General features: G+C 38.5%; 1 protein-coding gene across 4 annotated transcripts in view; it reads left to right on the top strand.

Moving 5' to 3' along the window:
* Nucleotides 1-21,318, top strand: part of sema5a (sema domain, seven thrombospondin repeats (type 1 and type 1-like), transmembrane domain (TM) and short cytoplasmic domain, (semaphorin) 5A) — a 231,904-nt gene extending 210,586 nt beyond the window's left edge. For 3 of the 4 annotated variants that reach the window (XM_073054249.1, XM_073054250.1, XM_073054252.1), the window contains 3 exons: nucleotides 13,033-13,077; nucleotides 13,180-13,391; nucleotides 14,384-21,318. In XM_073054249.1, the coding sequence (XP_072910350.1) occupies nucleotides 13,033-13,077; nucleotides 13,180-13,391; nucleotides 14,384-14,503 (377 nt within the window). In that variant the 3' untranslated portion in view covers nucleotides 14,504-21,318. The remainder of the gene's footprint in view (nucleotides 1-13,032; nucleotides 13,078-13,179; nucleotides 13,392-14,383) is intronic. The other variant, XM_073054251.1, reaches the window with a different exon arrangement.
* Nucleotides 21,319-22,522: the final 1,204 nt, after the last annotated feature.

The following is a 22,522-nucleotide window of genomic DNA, read 5'->3' as shown; positions in this document are numbered from 1 at the left end:
CATTTAGAAAGCGTTTTTTTCACATAATTCAATAAGGGGTTTAAGTTTTCTTTAAATAAATTCTTGAAGTTTTTAGTAATTGTTGCACCTAGATATGTAAATTGACTTGTAACAACTTGGAACGGAAATTTGGCATTTGATGACATTAGGTCATTTAAAGAAAATAGCTCACTTTTATGTAAGTTCAGCTTATATCCTGAAAAAGAACTAAACTGGGAAATTAAAGAAAGAACCGAAGGTAAAGAAGTTTCAGTGTTAGAGATAAAAAGTAAAATATCATCAGCGTATAACGAAATTTTATAAGTCATACCTTCCCTTAGTATACCAGAAATGTCCTTAGATTCTCGAAATGCTATTGCTAAGGGTTCTATAGCTAAAGCAAAATGTAAAGGACTAAGAGGGCAACCTTGTCTAGTTCCCCGCTGTAATTTAAAGGGCTTAGAAATTTGAGAGTTAGTAATGACCTCAGCGGTAGGAGACAAGTAAATTAATTTAACGCAACAAATAAAATTAGGCCCAAAATTAAACTTTTCTAAGGTCTTAAAAAGATAATTCCATTCAATCCTATCAAAGGCTTTTTCTGCATCTAAGGATAATATACACTCTGATATTTTTTTGGATGGTGAATATATCACATTCAATAACCGATGTATATTAAAATGTGAGTAACGATTTTTAATAAATCCTGTCAGGTCATGTGATAGATGGTAAAATATTTTCAAGTCTTCGAGCTAAGATTTTGGATAAGATTTTTGCATCAACATTTAATAAAGAGATTGGTCTGTATGAAGAACATTCAGCTGGATTTTTATTTTTTTTAAGAATAAGAGAAATAAAAGCTTCATAAAAAGATTGAAGGAGTTTACCTGATTTAAAGGACTCCGATAAAACAGAGGATAAATAATGTGTAAGTAACGTAGTGAAAGTTTTATAAAACTCCCCAGGAAAGCCATCAGGTCCTGGGGTCTTAACAGAATGTAAAGCATGTATAGCCTCAGCCACAACTTCATTGGAAATAGGCTGATCTAACTGTGTTAGACTATCAGCAGACAATGTAGGAATGTTAATATTACTGAAAAAAGCATTCATATAGGTATCATCTAAAGAAGAGTCAGACTGATACAACTTAAGGTAAAAGTCTTTAAATATGTTGTTAATTTCAGAATGGTTGGATATCTTAGTACCATTATCTTTAACAATTTCTGTGATTTGACGATTAACTGTAAAAGATTTTAAGCGATTGGCTAATAAACTACCTGTTCTATCCCCGTGAATGTAAAATTGAGTTTTATCTCTCAACAGCTGTCATTCAATTGGGTAAGTCAGCAGAAGATTATACTTGGATTGGATTTCAATACGCTTATTATATATAGTTGGATCTGAAGATAGGGCATACTTTCAATTAAGATCTTTAAATATCGCTGCTAGGTCAGACCTTTCTTTGCTTTTTTCTTTATATAGGTAGAGTAAGAGATAATTTCTCCACGAATATATGCTTTAAAAGTATCCCAGACTATAGTACCAGCAGTATTTCCTTTAAAATTTTCTTTAAAAGAAAAAAGTAATATGGTTTTCCAAAAATTTTAGAATTTTTTTTATCCGATAACAATGATAAGTTAAAACGCCAACTTCTATTTGGTACAGAGTAAACAGGTAATTTTAAAGCCAGAAGCACAGGTGCATGATCAGATAAAGCAATCTCCTTATAATCACAGGATTGAACCAGTGGAAGCAAGTTTCTATCTATAAAAAAATAGTCAATCTGAGAGTACATATGATGAACCTGAGAGAAATATGAATATTCCTTTTCTTGGGGGTGTAAAAAACGCCACATGTCGAGAATACCACATTGAAATAGAAAAGATTTAAAAAGTAGGACTGATTTATTAGTGACAGGGGTTTTACTTGAAGAGCGATCTAATATAGGGTCAAGTCAAAAATTAAAATCTCCACCCATCACTAAGGAATACTGATTCAAATCAGGCAGAAAAGAAAAAAGACGTTCAAAGAACAAGGAGTCATCTGTATTTGGAACATATACATTCGCAAATACGATTAGTTTATTCTCAAGACTACCCGAAAAAAATAACAAAGTGCCCATTTGTATCAGAAATTACATTATGTTGAATAAAGGATACATTCTGATCAAACAGGATAGAGACGCCTCTCGATCTAGATTGAGAGGGTGAGTGAAAATGTATACCCTTCCATCCTTTGAAAAAGCGTGAAATATCATCTTTACGAATATAGGTTTCTTGGAGAAAGATTATATGAGTTTTAAGTTTCTGGATATAAGAAAAAATTTTATTTCGTTTAACATGGTTATTTACACCTTTCACATTAAAGCTGAGTATATTAATAAAAGAATCCATCAAGTATCCTTTAGTAATGTATAAAAGGTAATCACAGACATGTAAATAGTGAATAAATAAAACAGTAAAAACCTCCAATCAGCTTTCTGGAAGAACCCATTTCCCCCTTCCCTCCCCCCAAAGAGAGAAATCAGCCAAGGGAGGCTGAAGACTAATTCTAACATTCCCAACCCAAAACTCCGGTGGCTCCAAAAAATATATATGTATAGCTGTGCTGAATAAACGATTGTAAATATATATATATATACAAAAACAAAATATCAAAGTAAATAAGTTCACTATTTACGAGAAAAAACCATGGGAAAATACAAGTATTAGTCTCGGTAAAAAGGAAAGACAAATAAGGAAAATCAATAAGTAAAACAACATATACTTGCGGGTGCAAAGAAAAGGAGTAAAGAAACAAATAGAAAATAGTTAGAAAGGGAAGCGGTTTAGATAGCTTCCTACATGACTAATTTAAGGCATTCAAGGGGAAAAAAACAAAATGACAAAATGGCTAAATAATGAAAAAACCAAAAACCAGCAAAAAGAAATATAGAATATTGTATACTATCGAAAAACAGTAAAAGACCGACCGAAAGGTGTATAAATAATCAAAAGATAGGAAAAATCTGAATGAATTTAAAGTAAAGCAAAACACCCATAGTTTCATTCCTCGGTAATTACTACATGTACACCCTACATAATTACTTCCAGTCAAATTACTAAAAGGAAGGTAAAAATCAACATAACACTGAGAGAATATAACATTTTGTTTAAAAAAAGCTGCGAGAAAGTAACATTAGAGGACCCATATAAAGGCGGAAAACAGCAAAAGAGAAAATAGATGCAGTCTGCCTGCATATTTTGCATAGTTTGAAAGATAACAAGGCGCCAGTTACTTAATCAAACAAATGATTAAGACTTCGTAAAACCAAGAAACCTTGCTATCAACAAAGCACCAATTACTTGATTGAACACCTGAAATTAAAACATTTAACATAAAGCAACTCAAGGTTGAATTTAAGCATGGAGACTATGTAAAAATTTATTAGCTTCTTCAGGCTTCGTAAACCAAGGAACCTTATTGTCAGAAGTAGTAACCTTGAGTTTACACGGATCTCTGAGAGAAAGGCGACAGCCAAGCTTAAAAAGATCAGACATGACCTCTTTAAAAGCCTGTCTAGCTCTTAGAACTTCCGGTGGATAATTTTGAACGATCCAAAATTATTGATCTCGAAATTGTAATATGCGTTTCTTCCTTGATTCACGAAGGATCTGTTCTTTAATCTGATAGTCATAAAAGCAAATGATAATAGAGCGAGGTTTGGTAGGATCCCAATTAGGTGGGGTAACTCGGTGAACGCGCTCAAATTTTGGTAGTTCCGATGATATATCAGGGAATAAATCTTTCAGCATTTGAACACAAAAATCGATAGGTTGATTACCCTCCAGTTTTTCAGGAAGCCCAAGAATTCTGATATTGTACCTTAGATTCCTGGTCTCCAAATCTGTCAGTTTCTTCAGTAACGCGTCATATTTTTAAAGTTGTTCCTTAGAAATTTTCTTGAAACCTTCGATATCCTTCTGCAACACCGGCAGAGATTCTTCGTGTAGCTTAATACGAATTTCATGGTCATTCACAGTCTGCTGTATACTTCCAAGTTTCCGATTAAGCGTTTTCAGTTCAGATTTAACCAGGTCGAAGGAATTCTGTAACAAGTCAAACTTGGATTCCAAGTCATCTAGTTTATCCAATTTTTTGAGTCTCTCTGACATTTGTTGAGACATTTCAGCCAAAGTCTCTAAAGTAACCTCTTTTCTAGAGTGTTTTCTACTCATGGTGCTCTCACCGAGATAGGTTTAAACAGCAAAGTAAGCGAATAATTTCGGAGTACGTAGCTACTGCAACCTACTCCATTACAGCCACCAGAAGTCCTCCCCCGCTCCTCTAACTGTCCATCCCAGGCCTCCAGTTCACCGCTCAGTCCCTTGCCAACTGGCTTCACCACCCTGTCTGAATTCCAGGACCCCAACACACCATCCTCCCACCCTCACTGCCAAAGCACATCTCTTCATGGGGTTCAACTGCAACAATTAAGAGAAGTTTGGATATGTACATGGATGGGTGAGGTTTGAGGGCGTGGTTTGCTCTACTAATCAGGGACAATAACAGCTGCACTCAGAGAGGACATAATGGAGGCTTGTCCATTGAGTCTATATGGGTAGAACGCAAAAATAAGGATACAATCACTTTGAAGGCGTTATACTACAGACCCCCAGACACCCCCCACCCCCGCCACAAAAGCAACTGGGATGTTGAGGAACAGAAATGTAGGGTGATTAAGGAAAGGTATGAAAATAATAGGATTGTTGTCATGGGGACTTCAACTTCCTTAATATAAATTGTGACCTTCCTAGTGCAAGTGTTTTAGATGGGGCAGAGTTTGTTAGGTGCATCCAGGAGGGTTTCTTAATTCAAAATGTAAACAGTCCAGCAAGAGGAGAGACTGTAATGGACCTGGTGTTGGGTAATGAGCCTGGCCAGGTAACCGATATTTCAGTGGGTCTGCAATTAGGCAACAGTGACCACAACCGCTTAATTTTTAAGATAGATATAGATGTGGATAAGTACGGACCTTGTGGGAGAATATTAAATTGGAGCAGGGCAAATTACAAGAGTATTAGGCAGAAACTAGGGAGAGTTAATTGGGAACAGCTGTTTATGGTCAAGTTCACATCCAACGTGTGGAGGCTGTTTAAAGACCAACTGCACTGAGTACAGGACAGGTATGTTTCCGTCTGAAAGAAAGACAGGGATGGCAAAGTAAGAGAACCTTGGATGTCCAGAGAGGTGATGAATTTAGACAAGAAGAAAAAGGAAAAGTATGTAAAGCTTAGGAAACTAGAATCAAACAGAGCATTTGAGGATTAAAAAGAAGCCAGAAGATAACTCAAGAAGGAAATTAGGAAAGCCAGGGGGAGCCATGAAAGGACCTTTTCAGGTAGGATTAAAGAAAATCCCAAGGTATTCTATACATATATCAAGAGTAAGAGATTAACTAGGGAACAAGTATGACTACTCAAGTATAAAGTGGGGAATGTTTGCTTGGAATGTGGAGGATGTGCGTTGAAGCCCTTAAGCGGTACTTTACATCAGTATTTACTGAGGAGTAGGGCGTGGAGGATAAGAAGATCAGTGCTGAGAGTATTGATATACTAGGGCATTTCAAAGTAAAGGAGGAGGTAGTGTTGTGTCTCTTACAGAGTGTTAAGGTAGAGAAGTCTCCAGGTCCTGACGGGATATACCCCAGGTTATTGAGAAATTGAGAGAAGAGATTGCTGGTAAGTGGAGCCACAGGTGAGGTCCCAGAGGACTGTTGAGTAGTTAATGTTGTTCCATTGTTCAAGAAGTGAAATAGGAATAATCCTGGAAATTATAGACTGGCGAGTCTCACATCAGTGGTAGAGAGGTTATTGGATTGAATTCTTAGGGATAGTATTTATGAGTATTTGGAAAACCATGCCCTAAGTAGGGAGAGCCAGCATGGCTTTGTGCGGAGCAAGTCATGTCTTAGCAGCTTGATTGAGTTTCATAATGAGATGACAAGGGCTATTGTTGAAGGTAGAGCTGTGGACATTGTCTACATGGATTTTAGTAAGATGTTTGACAAGGTCTGTCATGGGAGGCTCATCTAGAAGATTAAGATGTATGAGATTGGTGAATTGCCCATTTGAATTTGGAACTACCTGCCCATAAAAGGCAGGGTAGTAGTTGAAGGGACTTATTCTAGCTTGAGATCTGTGATTAGTGGTGTTCCACAGGGACCTGTACTGGGACTTCTGCTGTTTGTGACATATATAAATAATGTGAATGAAAATTTAGATGGGTTGATTAGTAAGTCTGCAGATGATATGAAGATTGGTGGTGGTGTGGATTGCATCGAAGACTATCAAAGAATATGAGATATAGATCAGGTGTAGATATGGGCAGAGAAGTAGCAGATGGAGTTTAACTTGGCCAAATGAGGAATTTTGCACCTTGGTAGGTTAAATGGTGTTGATGAGCAGATGTATCTTGGGGTCCAAGTTCATAGCTCCATGAAAGTGCCTGCATGGGTTGATAGGATAGTTAAGAAGACATATAGCATTCTTGCCTTTATTATTTGAGGCATAGAGTTCAAAAGTCAGGTAGTTATGTTACTTTATAAAACTCTAGTTAGGTGGAGTATTGCATATAGTTCTGGCTGCCCTATTATGGGAAGGATGTTGAGGCTTTGGAGAGGTTGCAGTGTAGATTTACCACGATGCTGCCTGGATTAGAGAGCATGTGCTAGAACGTGAAGTTGTACAAATTTGGGTTGTTTTCTCTAGGGTGGTGGAGGCTGAGGGGAGATCTGATAGAAGTTTGTAAGAGTATGAAAGGCATAGACAGAGTAGACAGACTGTTTATTTTTCCTAGGGTTGAAATATCTAATCCAGAGGGGGTAATTTCAAAGGAGATGTGAGGGACAATTTATTTTACACACAGTGGTAGGTGTCTGGGGTGCTGGTAGAGTCAGATACATTAGAGAATTTTAAGAGACATTTAGATAGGCACATGAATGTGAGGAAAATGGAAGGATATGAACAGAGGGGATTAGCTTATTTGGCAGGACATTGTGGGATTGAGGGCCTGTTCATGTTCTATGTGCATTTGTTCCACTTCCTCATCCAGTCTTGGATGTCAAGCTCCACATGGATAGCATGAAAGGACATGATTGAGCCTGGGTTTCTGGTGCTGTGAGGTCTGTATTATTGAAAGTGACATTACTCAAAGGGGATATACGTCCAAAATACTGGTTTTCTTTCACTAGACATTTCAGTCCAATTTCAAGGTGAGCAAATTTCTGTGGTGACATTTACTTAGCTGTAACTCAGAAATCTCTTTACCATTTATCAGACATTTATGTATGTGTTTACTTTGCATTGTTTCAATGTTGACAAAGTTGTTTTTATTCCTCTTCTCACATTTTCCTAAGTAGATGGTAGAGGGTTTTCTTCCTAGAGTATCACAGGTGTGACGATTATTGTAGTGTTATTAGGTAGGTAAATTCATGTATTCAACCCTCTGAATGGTCTAATGCAGGGGTTCTCTACCATTAACCAAGGTGTTCGTGGGCCCAAGGTTGGGAACCCTGGTCTAAAGTGACATATGAGTAGGTGAACATTACATCACACTCTTTATGCTGATCCTTGTAGATGGAGAGGTGTATTTAGTGTCTGCTGTATTCTTGTAGATATGATGCTGAGTTATGTTTGATGCTGTTCAGCTTGCAAGTAGTGATAAAGGATGCCATGGAAGTAGAGTTAAGTTGTGATGATTGGGTCATAACTTTTTCAAGATAGTCATTTCCTTCCACTGTTTGCTCAAAACTCTAAGTTTTAGTCCAACCTCTATATTTCTTGGAGTTCCATGAGATGACTATAATTACAAGTCCAGGAGCTGAACAATATTTAACCTCCTCCTTATTAATATGCTACTGAACACTTAATTTAAACCATGCTACTCTGGAGAGAAGTTGAGTAGTGGCCTAGAATTACTACATAAGAGATTGGAAGAAGAAATTATAAGCCTTTCCAGTACTAGTTCATACCTCTTGTGAGTTGTCTTTTTATAAGCTACAAATAGAACCATTTTGTTGTATGTTTTGCAATCAAATCACTCAGATAACAATGATATAGGTCAGAAGGAAAATGAGAAGCTAAGAGGTTTTATATTGCCCATTTGAATAATGTGTCTGGAGGTTACTCACGTGAAATGCTCCATCCCATTGGTTTATGGCAGATGTTGAGTGAATAACATTTAATTTGAAATTTGGGAGGTAAAAATTACTTAGAATGAAGGAGAAATCAAACACACACAAAAGTGGAACATATATTGATGCTGGTACCTAGTCAATCTCATTTTCCAATATGTGGGAACATATCTGGTAAATCTGACAAGCTTCCACTACAGATTCAAATCAGACAATTAGCTGAGCAGAGCTATCTCTGTAACAAATGGAGTCAACTGCACAATTTGCAACTAATCATAAATCAAAGCTGCCGTGACTGAAATGGAACTGTCATCTGTTCAAACATGATACAAGCACATTCTTGGTGTAAGCAGGTTCCAATTTAGTTCCTTGCTAAGTAATCCTTGGTTGATCACAGTTTTGCAAACATTAGTTCAACAAGCCTGAATATAAACAACTATTTTTCAAGTTTAGCTCTTGAATTACACTTCATAATTCCATTATATTTTGAAATGTTTATTATAAGTCTTGGCTATGCAGTTGCAAATTACAATTTTACAAATACATATACTGTATATAATATTAGCTTAGTTATGATGTGATTTTGAGTTTTAAAATTATAATTTATTGGAATAAAAATCACCAGAGTAAAATTTACTCCATTTTCTGTTTTTCATTCCCTGATATTCAATGGTATTATCAGCACTGAATCCCCAATTATCAGTATCCTGGGAGATACGATTGACAGAAACTGGACTGCAATAGGTGTGTGCAGTTTCAGGTCAGAGGCGAGGAATCCTGCAGCAAGTAACTTGCTACCTAACTATCCAAAGTTTGTCCATTATACACAAGGCTCAAGCTACAAATGTGTTGGAATACACTCCACTTGCCAGCGTCCAAGAGGCTTGACACTATGCAGGACATGGCAGCCTCCTTGAAAGACACCCCATATGCAACATTCACCCATTCCACTGCTGCCATAGAGTGGCAGCAATTTGTACCATCCACAGCATGCACAGCACCTTGTCACGAATACACTTTAGACCATATATGTCAAACTCAAGGCCCGCGGTGGAATTATCTTTGGCCCGCGAGATAATATCTAATTACTATTAAAGCTGGCCCCAGTAATCGAAGCGCCTATGGCGTATGATATGGCTAATGCTGAGTTTATTCAGGTACCAGGTTTTCAGGGTTTTTAGTGTTTATTCGGCAGTCTTCTTCATAAGAAACGGAATTTGTAAAGTGAAACACTTTGTAGTTATAGCAGAGACTGAGACACATGAGAGCAGGCTGAAAAAATGGAGGCAACGAAAGCTGCGTTCGCACGCGTCCGACTGATCCGGCCCGCATGAAGCTGCATTTTGCTCAATCCGGCCTGTGACCTAAAATGAGTTTGACACCCCTGCTTTAGACAATGCCTTTCAAATGCCCAACCGCTACCGGCTAGAAAGACAAGGGCAGAGAAAGCATAGAAACACTATTGTCTAAAGTTGCCCTTCAAGCTGCAGACTGACTTGGAAATGAATCAATGTTCCTTTACCATTGTCAGGTTAAAACCCTGGAACACTCTCCTTAATATGATTGTAGGCATTCCTGCACCTCAAGTTCAAAGTAAATTTATTATCAAAGTACATATATATCGACATATATAACCCTGAGATTCCTTTTATATAGTGAGCATACTGAGTAAATCCGAAAACACAATAGAATTTTTGAAAGACTGCATGCAACATGACAGACAAATTGCTATGTGCAAAAGACAAAAGAAATAAAATAAGCAATAAATATCAAGAATATGAGATGAGGAGTCCTTGAAAGTGAGCCCATTGGTTGTGGGAACAGTTCAGTGATGCGGACAATGAAGTTGAGTGAAGTTATACCCACTGGTTCTAGAGCCTGATGGTTGAGGGGTAATAACTGATCCTGAACCTGGCAATGTGGGTCCTGAGGCTCCAGTACCTTCTTCATGATGGCAGCAGCGAGAAGAGAGCATGTCCTGGGTGGTAGGGGTCCCTGATGATGGATGCTGCTTACCTGCGACAGTGCTTTGTATAGATGTGCTCAATGGTGGGGAGGGCTTTACCTGTAATGGATTGGGCCGTATCCACTACTTTTTGTTGGATTTTTCATTCAAGAGCATTGAGGTTACCACACCAGGCTGTGATGCACCAATAGAATATACTTTCCACCACATATAGATAGATAGATACTTTATTCATCCCCATGGGGAAATTCAACATTTTTTCCAATGTCCCATACACTTATTGTAGCAAAACTAATTACATACAATACTTAACTCAGTAAAAATATGATATGCATCTAAAAAATCACCCTCTCAAAAAGCATTAATAATAGCTTTTAAAAAGTTCTTAAGTAGTTTACTTAAATACATTGAGTCCTAACCCCGGCACTTTAACATATCTTACTCCTGGCGGTTGAATTGTAAAGCCGAATGGCATTGGGGAGTATTGATCTCTTCATCCTGTCTGATAAAGTTTTAGATGTCACACCAAATCTTCACAAACTTCTAAGGAAGTGGAGGCATTTTAGTGCTCTCTTCCTAATTGCACTTGTGTGTAGGGCCCAGGATTGACCCTCTGAAATGATAACACTGAAGAAGTTATTGTTGCTGACCCTCTTCACCTCAGATACCTCAATGAGGACTGGCTCATGGACCTTGGGTTTCCTCTCCCGGAAGTCAATAATCAGCTCCTTGTTCTCACTGACATTGAGTGGGAGATTGTTGTTATGGCACCACTCATCCAGATTCTCAATCTCCCTCCTAAATGCTGATTCGTCACCACCTTTGATTTGGTCTATGCCAGTGGTGTTGCCAGCAAACTTCATTATGCCATGAGAGCTGTGCTTAGCCTTACAGTCATAAGTATAAAGGAGTAGAGCTGGGGGCTAAGCACACAGCCTTGTGGTGCATCTGTGCTGATGGAGATTGTGGAGGAGACGTTTTTGCCAATCCAAACTGACTGGGGTCTACAAAGGAGAAAATTAAAGATCCAATTGCACAAGGAGGTGTTGAGGCCAAGGTCTTGGAGCTTATTGATTAGTTTTGAGGGGATGATGGTATTGAATGTTGAACTGTAGTTGATAAAGAGCATCCTGATGTATGCACCTTTGCTGTCCAGATGTTCCAGGGTTGACGGAAGAGCCAATGCTATGGAGCTGTTGTGCTGGTTGGCAAATTGGAGTGAATCCAAGTGGCTTCTCAGGCATGAGTTTATATGTTTCATCACTGACTTCTCAAAGCACGTCATTACAGTGAATGTAAGTGGTACTGGAAGATAGTCATTGAGGCAGATTATACATTCTTCTTGGACACTGGTATAATTGAAGCCTGCTTGAAGCAGGCGGGTACATCAGCCTGCCGAAGCAAGAGATTACAGATCTCACTGAACACTCCAGTCATTTGATCAGCACAGGTCTTTAGTACTCAGCCAGGTACCCTATCTGGGCCAGATGCTTTGCGTGAGTTACACTGCCACCCCCCCCCCCCCCAAAGGATGCTCTCACGTTGGCCTCGGACTGAAATCACAGGGTCATCGGGGGCTGTGGGAATTTGTGAGGGTTACTTCATGTTTTGCTGGTTAAAGCAAGCATAGAAGGCACTGAGCTCATCTGGAAGCAAAGCCTTATTGTCACCTATGTTGCTTGGTTTCACTTTATAAGAGGTGATAGCATTTAAGCCCTGCCACAGCTGTCAAGTGTCCTTTAGTGATCCAAGTTTAATTCAGAATTGTCACTTGGCCCGTGAGATGGCTTTCCAGAGATCATACCTGTTCCTCTTGTATTTTACTCGTCACCAGACTTGAATGCCTCTGATCTGGCCCTCAGCAGATTGTGGTTAATCCAGAGCTTCTAGATGGGGAAGATTCTGAACAATTTTGTTGGGACACACTCATTTACGACTGTGTCTATAAAGTCCGTGACAACAGTGGTGTATTCATTCAGTTCCTCTGATGAGTCCTTGCGCAAAGCCCAGTTCACCAACTCGAAGTGATCCCACATCCAATGGTCTGCCTCCTGTGACCAGCACTTCAATGTACTTGTCTCTGGAGTCTTGCTCTTTAGCCTTTGCCAGTAGGCAGGTAGGACAAGGATAGCCAAGTGATCAGATTTCCCAAAATGTGGTCTGGCGTGGAACGTTAGGCCTCTACCTGTTCGAGATATCAGCTCATCACACCTTCTCAAGGGCAGTTAGGGCATACTATTAAATACTGGCTCAGCCTACATTCTTGAAATGAATAATTTTGTAAAAAAGTTTCATTTTCTCAGCAGCTTCATTCTACCTTTTGATGGAATGTAATCTTGCATAATTGGGTGGCTTCATCAACCTCGTCCAAGTGGAGAATGTGATAGGATATGTTCACCTTGTGAACAGGTATTGACTTGCTACACAACCGTACTCGAGCCCACTCCTCCATCCATTCAAAGAGCAAGGAATTCCCCAATACTTATTCCTTAAACTACATAACTAAAAACAGATGTTGTCATTGTCTCATTGTAGTGATTTTGTTGTGTGTTACCTTCTGCCACCTTCTGTACACATTAACAGTGAACGTGCTACAAATCATTAGCTTTAAAATGCTTTAGGAATTTTAAAGTTGTGAAAGGAATGACCTCAGCATGTTCTTCCATTCTGGGAGTGTCACCAATTCATGCAGTGGGTAATAGTGATATCAATGTCCTACTCTACTATTGCTACAAACAGGACCAGGTAACTCAAATGACTGCAGAGACAGAAGTTTCTTGATCTGTGGCTCAATTGAATAAACTCATTGGCCCTCTGGGAGAACGTTTTTTGAGAATCCTTTGTAACACTTGCACTTCAAATATGCATTTTTATTCATGTAAGCAACTATAACATTTTAAAATTATCTCCTCAGAAGTATATATTGCCAAGACCAGTTCAGTGGAGAGAAGATGTGGTGGTAAGTACTGAATTCCTAGTTAGCAATTTGAAGAGAAGTTGCAAACCATTCCATACCCCACTTAAAGAATACTTACATGATTTTTTTAAACATTCTTTGCAGAATTCAACATGTTCCATATGATTGCTGTGGGACTCAGTTGTTCCATCCTAGGCTGTCTGCTAACATTACTCGTATATACTTACTGCCAGCGGTATCAACGGCAGTCCCACGATGCCACTGTCATCCATCCAGTTTCTGCAGTTCCCCTCAACACCAGCATTACAAATCACGTCAATAAACTTGATAAATATGATTCTGTAGAAGCCATTAAGGTAAGATATTCCAACTCTGAATTTCATCCTTTAATTTCTTACCATATAATTTACAGTTAGTTGATATAATTCCATGCAAATAATCCAGTTTGAAGTTACCAAACCCCAATGGTCTACTGTGAAGGCAAGAAACAAAAGAAACACAGTATACTTGCAGTGTGCATATTTTTCATAAAACCCTTGGGGATAGAAATATCTTTAATGTTAGGGATATTATTTTCTATTATGAACAACTACTAATGAATTGTACTTAAGAAATGGCTGTACTTAATGCATTTGGTTAAACTAAAGGAGCATTGTGCACCAAGAAAACTTCATCCCAATTATGAAAATTATTTAACTGGAAATTGAATAATTTTTGCATAATTTGGTGTTCTCTAATAATTTTGTCCTTTTATAATACAAAGAAAGCAACATTAGACTTGGCAGGTGGAATGAAGGAGCTGATTACGTAATATTCTGTGAAATTTTCCATCTCAAATTGGTAGGATGCAAATCAGTCTGTTCATTCTGCTCTTTTATCTCTTAGTCACTAAAGTTGAAGATTGCCATGACCCAATTCAGGGAAAAATGCATTTAAGTCTTTACATTTTAAGAAGTACTTGTAGGAGCTTTCTGGGGATTAATATTCAAAATTTTGATTGGGGTATGTATTAATAGGCTGGATTGGGGTAAGTGAATTATGCAAATGTTTAATAATATGCCATGGAATTTTGGAGAACATTGTGGTATCAGATTTACTTCTAAACTGCAAAATTTCTAGATTGCCAAAGCCATCCGAACATGATCAGGGTTGAATTCAGGAACTCTGTGCGCCTTGCAAAAAGAGTCATAGTTGCTGACTTTAAGAAAAGCTTTTGAGATGGAGGTTGAAAATAATTTCTAGTTTTAAACATAAGATTTAAAAGGTGAAATCCTTTAAAGTGGTATTTGTGTACATTACAAGTCTTACTGTGCATAAAATAGTAATGAGCAATATCTTTATTCTCTAGGCCTACAATAAAAATAACTTGATTCTTGAAGAACGAAATAAATACTTCAACCCACATCTGCATCCAAAGTCTTTCTCCAACACTTATTTCACAGACTTAAATATGTATGATGACTATTAGAATGGACAATATCTAATACAGACTGGACTACTAACTAAAGGTCCCCTTTGAATCTGGAATGAAGATGAGACCCATAATTCCATTCTTGCCATTTACTCATCTATAACATAAACATCAGCGGCTACAGTAGAAATGATCCAGAAGATGATGAATTCCCAGACAAATTAGAACTAACTAGTTCTGTTTTGCGGTGGATAAAAATTAGGGTGGCTCACCTTCCATGAGAATGAAGAATACTATAAGGTGAATAAAATACAAAATGAAAAATAGTGCCTGTGAACACAACATTGATAGTTAACGAAAGATGTATTTTTAGGAAGTTCTTTGATGTAGCAGCAAGAACCAGAATTAATTCATTGACTTTTTGGAAGAATGCTGTAACAAATAGAATGAGATTCCATGGTGCTCCCATGAGATTGTTGCAGTCTGCTTTGTAACGATAGCAATGTTAATTTGTATTAGATGTACTTCATGCCATTCCGAAGGCCCTGCCAGCTGCAACTTAAAGATCAATGTTTGTTCTTATTCAGTTTTTCAAAAACGGTGAAAAAGCAGATCATAGCTGTGTTGTTGTTTCATTTTACATAATCTATTGTCTGTTTCGTTATTGACCAGTTTAAATTTTGTGCTTAAGAATGCAGACAATCATGAAAATATTTCCCATGTGAAACTCACACAACTGCAAATAACTACCTAATGTATGGATAGTGTGAATGGTTAAGTATGTAGTTTAACAAAATGCTCAGTTGACCCACTGATTGCATATATAACTGTAATGCTGAATCTAAAAGTGACTTTTGTACAGTCCATCTGCTGTAAATCCATGCAATTTTGCTGTATTTAGGCTAATTACATATCCTATTTCTTGTTTGTCTGGAGAATCCTATGGCTGCAAATTCAGATTGCTTCTCACTGCCCCCATTTTCTGCATGAAATATATTATGGTAGTCGCAGTCATTTTCTGACTGATTATTGTGGTCTATGGGGCTTCTGTCAGCTCTGTATCAGATGTGAGTTTTGTGTTTTACATTATATTCAGTAGTATGCTAATTTTTAGCAGATGTGCAGCTATTTGATTCAGTTAACAAATGATTATTTGTTTTTAATAAGCTTATATTAGAGAATCAAGATAACATCAAAAACTATATTGAACCCTTGACAGATTGAGAACGTAATAAGAGCAAAAGGGGGTTAATTTCCTCTATTGCAACTTGAAGCATTTCTCATTAGATTACTTTGTGTACTATTTAGTGTAATATGTGATCTCATTAGTATAATTGGGTTAACAAGTTTGTATTTCTCATAGAACATGTTACCAGTTAGCAAACTCAAAGATATTCATTGCAACTTGAGCTGGCAAATGTCAACTTAATACTTCTAGATCAGATCAGCAATTGGAACAATGAGGGCTAGAAATTGTCTTCTGTGGCAAAATCAGATATACACTGAATGAATTAATCTAAAACCTGATTATTGCATATGATCAGTGATTAGTATGTGCATAGCACACTTCAACAATTTTGTCCTGTGTTGCCCATGTGGATGAGGTACATGCATGTGGAGTGGTGTCAATTAGGTGCTTCGGACAAATTTATTTACATTGGCAAGGACTTCAAATGACACAGGTTAATTATACCAATCAGGCCTTATTTGTAAATTTGAAAGGGACCAATTCTTGCATGCATCTTCCGAATGAAGAATTTCTAGCTCTTTAATTTTTTGGTCACTATTACAGAAACACACAAGGAAGACATTTGTGGAAGTCCGGAGAATAATTATTTTCCTCTCCATAATCAACAATCTGCCAAAAAAAAAATCACATTTTAAGTTGAAAAAAGTTGATAAACAAAGTTTTTAAAAAAGGGAATGATGGCAAAATGAAATTAACTTGTAGAATACTGGAAACTCTCAGATGAGGCAATATCTATGGAGAGAAAAGTTTAACATTTCAGGTCAAAAAGAAATCTGTAACACCCATTAATTTCAGACCCCATCTCACATCTTCACATGGAATTTCATTGACCTGAACTATTACCTCTGTTTCTCTAACCACAGATCTCACCTATGTATTTCCGGCAGTTTCTGATTTTTTTCCACCATTTTTATAATTTCTATTAGACTGAATGGAGTGTATTTAAAATAAAGCATTATATGTTTTAACATTTTATATAGTGATGGTTTATACATCATCATTAAACAGCATCATATAAAACAAAAAACCCTGTTAATTGTAAATTTTACAGTGTAGGATTTGTGCCTGATTTTGTGTGATACGGATATTTATCAGAGGTGACCACTGAGTCTAATGTAACCTGCTCAATTTATTTGTTAATGATGGTTAATTGTGCAGTGTGCAATGACTCCTTACTTTAATTCTCAATATCTTCAGGCCTATGTAGACAAATGTTAGATGCTTGTCATTCGGGGGTGAACAACAGTAGTGGCATGTTTATGGAAAGTAACATTTGACTTAAATGTGAATGCTGGCTTTCACCATTGCTGTAGTAATTGGAATGCAGTGTCAATGTGAGCAGAAATGATAACTGAGTGAGTTTCATAACAGATGGCAACAATGACACGCTTCATCATTTACCCCAGTACGTCCATATTGTATTTTTTAATGTCTGTGATTTTTAACATTTAACTAGAGCAAAATGAAACATTTAGCACTTCATTTTAGCATTACAGTTACGGATCCTGCAACCCACCAGGGTCGTAGGGGCGCTGTACGGATGAGTGCTACACCTGTTGCCTCTATCTCTCAGGGTTGTGGGCAAGTGTCTGGGTTGCAGCAAAGCTCCCTCATTCCACTCTGCAATGTTGTCTGTCCATTTCTTCCTCTGTCTGCCCCTTTTTCTTTTTCCCCTGCACTGTTCCCTGAAGGATGGTCTTTGAGAGTCCACTTGATCTTGTTATGTGGCCATACCATCTTAGTTTTCTTTACTGTGGATGGTAGATCATTGTAATGTCTTGTGTGCTGGGTGATGATTCTTTGTACTTCATCATTTGAGACGTATAGAAGATGTCAAGGAGCCTTCTGACACATCTTATTTCTATGCCTGGGTCTTTTGCATTTCTGTTGTCAAAATCCATGACTTGCATGCATACAAGAAGCTGGAGAGCACAAGTGCATGCAGGAGTTTCAAACTGGATCTGAGAGCAATGTTATTGCCTCTCCAGATTGGTTTTAGTTCAGGCAGCATTGCTGTTGTTTGTGCTGTCCTTGTATGACGGTGCCAAGACACTTGAACCATTTGCCAGTCTCCAGTTCTTGTCAGCTGACTGATTTTTTGTTGTGATTGTCTCCTCACTATTTCTCATCAGCTTGGTTTTCTCTGCACTGATTTCCATGCCATATCTGGTAGATGTATCGTCTAGATGGTTCACAAGGCAGACCAATTCGTCCTCACTTCCTGCCAGCCCATCAATGTCATTCGTGACCCTGAGGTTGGTTATGATCTGTCCTCCAATACTGACTGTGCTGATATGGTCTTCCAGGGTATCTGTCATTATTTGCTCCAGAAAAAATGTTGAACAGCATGGGTGAAAGAAGGCAGTCTTGTTGGACTCCAACTGATGTGTGGAACCTCTCTCCAACTGTGCCTTGAACAAGTACCGCACTGCTAGGTTTGGTGTAGAGCTGCTTGATGGATTTGATCAGCTTCTGGCCCAGGTTGTATCTCTTCATCATGGGCCAGAGTACATTGTGCCACACCCTATCAAATGCCTTCTTGAAGTCTATGATCATATGGAAGATGTCCTGTTGATGTTGGTTGTGTTTTTCGCAAAATACTCGGAGGTTGAATATCTGTCCTGTTGTACTACTTTCACTTCTGAATTCAGCTTGCTCTTTGGCGGTTAGTTCTTCTGCCTGTGGTTTCAGTCTGTTCAAGATGACTTTCAACATCACTGCTTGCATGGCTGACAAGACTTATGGTTCTATAATTCTGGCACTGCTGTAAGTTAGCTTTCTTTGGGAGAGTGATGATGATTGATTTTGTCCAGGGTGTTGACCTTTCTCCAGTCTGCCAGATTTTGTTGCAGTGAGGATTTTGTTATTAGTGAGGATGTCTATCAGTGTCTCTCCTCCATGTTTAATCAGCTCAGCCGGGATGTTGGCTGTTCCTGCAGCTTTCCCGTTCTTCAGTGATCTAATGGCTGCTTCTACTTCTTCCCACAGAATTGGAAAGTCATCATTGTTTGATGATTCCTGGCTTACAAGTATCCTGGGGTCTCCTTGGGTCTGTTGGTTGTAAAGGTTTGAACAATTCTCAGTCCATCTGTTGAGAATGTCATTATCTTCTGTGAGAGACTTTCCTTCTTTGTCTTGAATGGTACTGACTCATGATTGTCTCTGTTTAGTAAGATCCTTCACAATTTGGAATGCTCACCTGCTGTTCTTGTTCAAGTTATCTTCATCTCTTTACACTGTCTCTCAATCTATTCATCCTTGGTCTTGATCATGTTTTTCCTGATCTTTCCAATCTCTCTGCATGCTACAGCTCCTGTTGTTGCGTTCTTAGTTTTCTTCAGGTCTCTTCTAGTGTCACACATTTCCAGGATCTCCTCTGTTACCCAGGGTTGAGTTGTCTGGAGGTGTTTTCCCAGTATCTCATTGGCTGTTTCTGTCATCACTTCATTGAAATTAGCTGTCAACACTTCAGCATCTTCGTTAAGCGTTAGCAGTGGTGCAAATGTTCCACCAACTGTAACTGAAGGGTTCCTTCAGTCTCTCCAAATTGAATTTTATTCTGGTGTTTGTGGGCTTCTTGACTTTCTTCAGCCTGATACAAAAGTTCATTATCACCAAGTCATGGTCTCTTCCAATATCAGTACCTGGGAACATCCTTGTTGTGGCTCTCTTGACACCAGTTCTGTCCCAATATGTAATCACTCTGGCTATGATGTATTGCATTGGGTGCATGCCAGGTCCAGTGTCATGATGCCTTGTGTTCTCCAAGAGTGTTCACAAGCACCATGTTGCTGTAGCTGGTGAACTCAATTAGGCAAAATCCTCGCTCATTTATTATGGCCTTACAGGAGAGGCTACAGAATTCCTTCCAGTCTTACAGTGCGTCTGCATCCACCTTGGCATTCCAGTCCCCCTGGATGATTAAATTATGAACATTGACTATACAAAATACTCACATTTTAGTGGTACATTACTAACCAACCCATCCATGTTTTCATCAAGGTCACTTACATAGATCAAGAAACAGCAGAGGTCACAACTTGAATCCCTGCAGAGCGTCACTGGTCACAGACCTCCAGCCAAAAGAAGTCCCATTGACCACTGAAAAGGCAGTCTTCTATGGGCAAGCCAGTTCCCAACTTAATTGGCCAATTCTCCATGGACCCTATGTACTCTAATTTTCTGAATGAGCCTACTATGACAAACACCTCACTAAAATCCATGTAGACAACATCCACAGCTCTACCTTCATCAGCCACCTTCTTCATCTACTTGAAAAAATTCAATAAAGTTAATAAGACGCAACTTGCCTCATACAAATCCAGCCTGACTGTCCCTAATTAAGCCATTTCCAAATGCTCAGAAATTCTATCCCTCAGAATCCAGTGGATTCCTTACCACCAAAATGGGACTGACTGGTCTGTAATTTCCAGAATTATCCCTGGTTTCCATCTTGAATAAATGTCAACATTAGCTACTTTCCAGGTCCTCAGGGACCTCACCTGTGGTTGGAAAATACATGGACTTTTTGGTTGAGCCCCAGCAATCTCATCTCTTGCCTCTCCAATAATCTGGGGTATATCCTGGCAGGCCCTGTGGATTTATCCAGCTTTTTTTTAAGAGATCGAACACCACTTCTGCCTTTATCTCAAAAATATATTGGCATATTGATTTGCATTTCAGCTTCAGATGGTCCTGTTTCTCAAATGCAAAATGAGCTGTCATTTTCTCAGACTGCTATAAAGGCAATTCACGAACAGACATTAATGTAAAATGAAAACCATTCATTAAAAGAAAATTGGAGAACAAAAATATAGTGAAGTAAATACAAAAGATCACTGCACCTTTTTTTCCCAGGTCAATAATAGAAATACTTAGCACCCTTGGAAAAAAAACCACTTAATTTCAGTCATGTAGATAGCTTTCTGTGGCAGCCTGGCAGTGCAATTTTAGAGCACCCTATAATGCTTTTCATGGAATAAGTCTTTGAATGAAGTGATGTTTGTTTGTTTGTTTGTTTGCTTTTAATACAATGTGCATGAAAAAAGTTTGCTAATTGATGTGATGGCCTTGCATTGATCACTACTAGTTTGGAGAAAGACCATGCATAGCTATGCATTACACCACAGTCCCACCTAACTGAAGGAAATTTTGCAGGGCGTTAAAGCAGGGAGAAACTGGGTAAGTGAAACTTTGCAATGTACAAATGCCCACTGGAACTTGTAAAGTATGCTCCTTGGGGTGAGGGAACTTCTGTTGAAAAATGTTAAATGGACTGCCCAATGGAGTGTGATTTGTTGCTGTGTATTATGTAATATGTATGCAATGTATTTCAGCACAATCTAAATGTAAAATAATTGTACTATATTTTTGTATTTTAGCTAAATGTAAATAATGTATCTTGAACAAACTGTGTGTGATCATCAGAAATAAAAGTGTTTGTAAATATATGTCTCTTAAACAAGAATCAGAGAGAATAATGTGAAAGAGAATTATGTCATGATAAGTGGCAATGGAACTAAAATACTGAAGTTTAATTTTCACTACAAATAATAATCTTTCATTTTGATTAATGTTCTCTGTTTGTTCAAATAAAAGTACACAGCACATTCTTGAAGAGTTGACCGAGATTGAAAATTTGAGAGCATGAAGTTGGTGAGAAACTAGTGCCGTGGTCAGTAATCGATTAGAATAGAGAGGAAAGGTTTCCTTCTCTGCCAGTGAGTTCATAACAAGTAAACGTTTGCAGATACTGGAAATCTGAAATAAAATGGAAAAATGCAGGAGGTATTATGTCAGTGAGGCAGCAGTTTGGAGAGAGAAACAGCTTCATGTCACTAACCTTTCACTGGAGTTAGAAAAGTAAGAAATAAAGTTAGTTTTGAATTGCTGAGAGCAGAAGGGTGGAGAGCACAAGTACTTGATAATGATAGCTCATAAAAACAGAAAATAGGTGCAGGAGTAGGCCATTCAGCCCTTCGAGCCTGCACCGCCATTCAGTATGATCATGGCTGATCATCCAACTCAGAACCCTGTACCTGCTTTCTCTCCATACCCCCTGATCCCTTTAGCCACAAGGGCCATATCTAACTTCCTCTTAAATATAGCCAATGAACCAGCCTCAACTGTTTCCTGTGGCAGAGAATTCCACAGATTCACCACTCTCTGTGTGAAGAAGTTTTTCCTCATCTCGGTCCTAAAAGGCTTCCCCTTTATCCTTAAACTATGACCCCTCGTTCTTGACTTCCCCAACATCGGAAACAATCTTCCTGCATCCAGCCTGTCCAATCCCTTTAGAATTTTATACGTTTCAATAAGAACCCCCCTCAATCTTCTAAATTCCAGTGAGTATAAGCCTAGTCGATCCAGTCTTTCTTCATATGAAAGTCCTGCCATCCCAGGAATCAATCTAGTGAACCTAGTTTTGTGACCAAAACTGCACACAATATTCTAGGTGCGGTCTCACCAAGGCCTTGTACAACTGCAGTAGAACCACCCTGCTCCTGTACTCAAATCCTTTTGCTATGAATGCCAACATACCATTTGCCTTTTTCACCGCATGCTGTACCTGCATGCCCACCTTCAATGACTGGTGTACAGTGACACCCAGGTCTCGTTGCATCTCCCCTTTTCCTAATCGGCCACCGTTCAGATAATAATCTGTTTTCCTGTTCTTGCAACCAAAGTGGATAACCTCACATTTATCTGCATTAAATTGCATCTGCCATGAATTTTCCCACTCACCTAACCTATCCAAGTCACCCTGCATCCTCTTAGCATCCTCCTCACAGCTAACACCGCCGCCCAGCTTCGTGTCATCCGCAAAC

This window comes from Hemitrygon akajei, chromosome 8 (assembly GCF_048418815.1).
Source record: "Hemitrygon akajei chromosome 8, sHemAka1.3, whole genome shotgun sequence".
Classification (NCBI taxonomy): domain Eukaryota; kingdom Metazoa; phylum Chordata; class Chondrichthyes; order Myliobatiformes; family Dasyatidae; genus Hemitrygon; species Hemitrygon akajei.
This window is presented reverse-complemented; position numbering and strand designations above follow the sequence as displayed.